The sequence below is a fragment of the Ipomoea nil genome, unplaced genomic scaffold (assembly GCF_001879475.1).
Source record: "Ipomoea nil cultivar Tokyo-kokei standard unplaced genomic scaffold, Asagao_1.1 scaffold0926, whole genome shotgun sequence".
In the NCBI taxonomy this organism is placed as follows: domain Eukaryota; kingdom Viridiplantae; phylum Streptophyta; class Magnoliopsida; order Solanales; family Convolvulaceae; genus Ipomoea; species Ipomoea nil.
In genome coordinates, this window is record NW_017617354.1 from 212,745 (window position 1) to 217,390 (window position 4,646).

General features: G+C 34.5%; 2 protein-coding genes across 2 annotated transcripts; both read right to left on the bottom strand.

Annotated features, from left to right (window-relative positions):
- Window positions 1–703: 703 nt before the first annotated feature.
- Window positions 704–1,897, bottom strand: LOC109179528. Its single transcript, XM_019329034.1, has 2 exons — window positions 1,598–1,897; window positions 704–1,024 (listed from the first exon to the last, which is right to left on the bottom strand). Exons 1-2 carry the CDS (start codon window positions 1,852–1,854, stop codon window positions 850–852), a joined length of 432 nt encoding a protein of 143 aa, XP_019184579.1. The 5' UTR covers window positions 1,855–1,897; the 3' UTR covers window positions 704–849.
- A 1,449-nt stretch (window positions 1,898–3,346) lies between these two features.
- On the bottom strand, window positions 3,347–4,130 carry LOC109179532. The gene is made up of 2 exons (XM_019329037.1): window positions 3,839–4,130; window positions 3,347–3,623 (listed from the first exon to the last, which is right to left on the bottom strand). The coding sequence occupies exons 1-2, from the start codon at window positions 4,084–4,086 to the stop codon at window positions 3,368–3,370; spliced, it is 504 nt and encodes a 167-aa protein (XP_019184582.1). The 5' UTR covers window positions 4,087–4,130; the 3' UTR covers window positions 3,347–3,367.
- Between the last annotated feature and the right edge of the window lie 516 nt (window positions 4,131–4,646).

Consider the following 4,646-nt stretch of genomic DNA (forward strand, 5'->3'; position numbering starts at 1 on the left):
GGCATGCCACCATTTAAGTTCAAGGATCTGATTCAGAAAATGGGACTTTCGCCCAATTTGTAATTTGTATATATACATTTAGTTTTAATAAAATTCTTTGGCATTCAGACATTTTCTCAATTAAGTGTGTACACCTTCATTTACTTTATATTGATGAGAAAATGTACTTCAGGGACTTGGAATAAACATAGGGTTTATTTCGTTGGGTTTTGTTTCCTAATTAAGTGCTCAATGGGAGTTTGCATTTGATCATAATGGATACTACTCGCGCTAATGAGAACATATCATTATGGTTGGTGTTTTTCTGTTATTGAGTGGTAGTGCTTGCACCAAGTGGGAGAATGTAACGTTTATCCGTTACTATTATTATAACATTAGGATAAGTTATGATAATATTCAGTATTTGATATGTGGTGCAACACTAATAACCTAATAACTAGACTACCATTATGATTAGGAGTCTAGTTAGGGTTTAGGAGACCTAAAGACAATCAACCACAATGATGGCCAGTTGTTATATAAGGTCACTAGTCCTCTCACTGCTCACATTACATACCTCATACACCATCTAGAGAGAGTTGAGTAAAGTGAAAGACAAAATACTCCTTACCTCTGCAGCAGTCCGGATCGTGCAACCGTGTAAAGAGTTATGGCTGGAGGTTAGTCGATCCTGTAATCACATAATTATGATGCATGTGATATTCTAGTCTAACATATATATATATATATATATTTTAAAGTTACGTTCCAAAGCAACATGTTATTAGCGTTTAATCTTTTGAAGCAACATACAACAACGAAAAAGTAAATTTAATTTATTTTTAGATGGCAGAATTAGACTTGGATTTTTCAAACGGCCAAACAAACTTTGATGGCTTGATCGACAGCAGTGTTCACTTTCTTTTTAGCAGGATCTTTGACTACACCACTGCAGTCACTAATACTAGTTGATGCCGCTGTGAGTTTGACATTCAAGCTACCGTCCTTGTCCCCACTTTTAGCTAACTTCATGCACTCCTTCAATCTGCCACATTCATCAAATCAAATCCAACAAATTATATATTATTAATCAAATTAAACAACCTATCAAAATCCAACTCTCTTTCTATCAAGGTGAAACGCTTATCACTACGCCAAAAGTTATAGTTTGTAGTCCGGACGAAATAAAACTTTATTTCGCCATCATCACATTTTCGAGAGCCAGGATGCTGGACTTAGTTCTTTACCCTCTTGACTAGCTCTAACATACACTTGGTCGGTGTTGCACCCATTACTTGGGAGGGTCCTAGTCTGATCATCACCGACCTATTATGCTCAATTTCTTGACCTAAATCCAGACCGATCATCACTGACCTAATATGCTCAATTTCTCGACCTAAATTCAGACCGAGCTAAGCACCAGACGATCAGACTTGAGAGTTGTATAAGTCGCTTTGCCCCGAGCTAAGAGCTACCGATTTAATCCCCTTAACTGAACAGGGCAGCGGCGTACCCAATGAACCTAAGAACACGTGAGCGAAGAGTCACTTTGGGACCTGACCTGGACCGGTGCATGGGACCCACATGTCACACATGTCGGGAGGGAGGGAATACTTACTTGTCGTCCGTAGATTTGTAAAAGTCTTTGCACTGGGGGTCTCCCGACTTAGTAGCCGTGGCTAGTTGAGTGGTGGCCGCGGTTATTGCATCATCCCAAGTTTTGGCTCCCTTCACTGTTTTCTCACAGAGATCTTTGTCTACGGCGGTGCCGCAAAAGCCTTGTTTAGGGGCCGGGGGAGCAGCATGAAGGGTGGTCAAGGTTAGAGAGGCCATAGACAATGCCACAATAATAATGTATCTCTTGAAACATACCATTCTCTGTTGTGGGTTTCCTCCTCAGCTCAAAGAGAGTTGCAATGAAAGATGTATATATAATTATAATATAATTATATACACACACAAAATACAATAAAAAATGAACTCAATCTACACGCTGCTATGCCGTTTGGGGTCTGCCATTATTTCCTCATATCATCTTTTATGCATGGGAGTTCGTATACAACGGATGCACTCAACATGCTATGCGGTTGCGGCAATTATAAATTAATTTCCAACACGTATAATTAAAATATCATAATAAGTAAGGGACAACCCCAATTAACCAAGTAAGGTTAGGGTTTAAGTTCGACTCTCACAGTGACACCAACTTTGAGTAGGTAGGGGCGGAATAATGAATAAGTCCGGTGTGAGACAGTAATATAATACTTTTTAGTTAAAATGTAATATTTTATATGAGCTGATAGAAAAATATTACATTTTAACTAAAAACAAAATTACTCCACTACATTTGGTCTTTTGTACTGTAGGTAACATTTTCTTGTGATTTTTTCTTCTTGGGGAAATACTTTTTGCTTCACGTAGTAAGAAATTAAACAAGGTGAATTAAATGAACACTTTTGCATTTGCAAGTGATGGATCCCCCATCAACATATCAAATAAAATTTCTATGTAATATAATATATATATATATATATATATATATATATATATATATATATATAGACTTCTGTTTATTTTAATTTTCATATTGTTATATGAAATATATTTTGTTGTTAGTTTATTATATTTTTAATATTTTTATTACATTTATTAAGAATATATCCATCTTATTATTGTGATCATCTTCTTGTGAGTCTCCCTCACAAATTTTGAAAAGAGTAAGTGGATGGGTGACCTACATCATGATTTTCTATGTGAGTATATATTTAATATGATATTGAGTATATACAATTTGATATCTTGAGTAGAACTTGAAAATAATGAACACTTCGATTTCCACATACATTATTGTGTTTGTTAGGCGGATAACTTAGATGTATCCAGGGGCGGACCCAGCATAGGGTAGCTGCCCCCACTAACCCCACTCCCACCCCATATATAACCCTTGTATGTATATATGTATATATGTATATATAGTACAAGTTTTAGTATAAATATAATAAAATAGATAAAAATTAATAAAAGATAAATAGATCATGTTGTAAGGCACATGGCGTGTCTTTGCAAGTGGCCAGGGTTCGAATGCATGATATGTTTTATATGACTTTTAAATACTTTGTATTAATTAATTGTGAGATTTAGACACACACACACACATATATATATATATATATATATATATATATATATATATATATATATATATATAACTTTCTATATATATATAACTTTCTTTTATACTAATAATAATATGTGTTTATAATGTATTTTTTATTCGAATTATTTTATCAAATTAATTATGTTTCATATTTTGTTATGAATATTTTAATGTATTTCTTATTCGAATTATTTTATGGCTATAGTTTTAACTGTTTTATTTTTTATCAAACTATCTATTTTGTTTTAATGCGTTTCGCCCCCATTGAAGAAGTTTTCTGGGTCCGCCACTGGATGTATCAATAGCCAAACAAATTCTGATTGCTTGCTCGACACCATGGTTCAATTTCGTAGCAGCAGATGCGTCTTCTTTCAAATCTTTGAGTGCATTAGTGCAGTCTTCAAGGCTGGTTAGTGCTGCTGAGAGTTGGAAGTTCAAGTCACCATCCTTATTCCCGTGCTTAGCTGTCACCTTGCTCTCCTTCAATCTGATACAAATTATACATATATTTATATTGGTCATCAGCTTTAGTCAGGCCATGATCGAGGTGTCTTGAATAGATCCTAATTTCGATTCGCACCGGGCCAGCCAAATTAATGGGCAAAGTGCTGGTTAGATTGATTTTTTCATAGTTGGAACTGGCTGGCCTCTTTTGATTTGCATGCATGCAATGCATATTAATTAATTGATAAAGATACTTACTTGTCTTTTGTGTCTTTGTAGGCCTCTTGGCAATTGGGGTTTCCTGACTTACTGGCCTTAGCTAGTTCCCTCTGAGCCACAGTTATGGCCTTGGTTATTGCCTTGTTCCAGTTTGGTGCTCCCTTCACCATCTTCTCACAAAGCCGTTTGTTAATGGCGGTGGCACAGAAGTTGTTAGCGGCATCAGCATGGAAGGTTAGATAGACAACAGACAATAATGCCACAATGCATCTCTTCAAACCCACCATCCTTAGTTGTGATTTGCTTCACAAAAAGATTTATTATTATTATTTTTTTGATCTTGATGTTCAAGATTTCATTGTCTGGAATGAAAGATGCTGGGAGGAGATAAAATATATATATGCAAAAGAGAAATTAAAGGATGTTCTCAAGATACTATGCAGTTAGCCCCTTTTTCCTCATAATATGTATTGAAAATTTCAAGCTAAAACTCTAATGATTGTTAGCCACAAAACTTAATTTATTGTTAATAAATCGATATAAAGATACACGGAGTAAATAACTAAACAAAATTTCTATGTGATATACAATAGACTTTTGTTTATTTTGATTAATTTCTATGTGATATATATATATATATATATATATATATATATATATATATATATATATATATATGTGTGTGTGTGTGTGTGTGTGTGTGTGTGTGTGTGTGTGTGTGTGTGTGTAATAGACTCTTGTTTATTTTGATTTTATATAGTTACATGAAATATATTTTGTTGTTAGTCTCTTTAGGTTGGAACATTTTATTATTAAGAAGGGAAATGTACAAATAGACCATCAATGG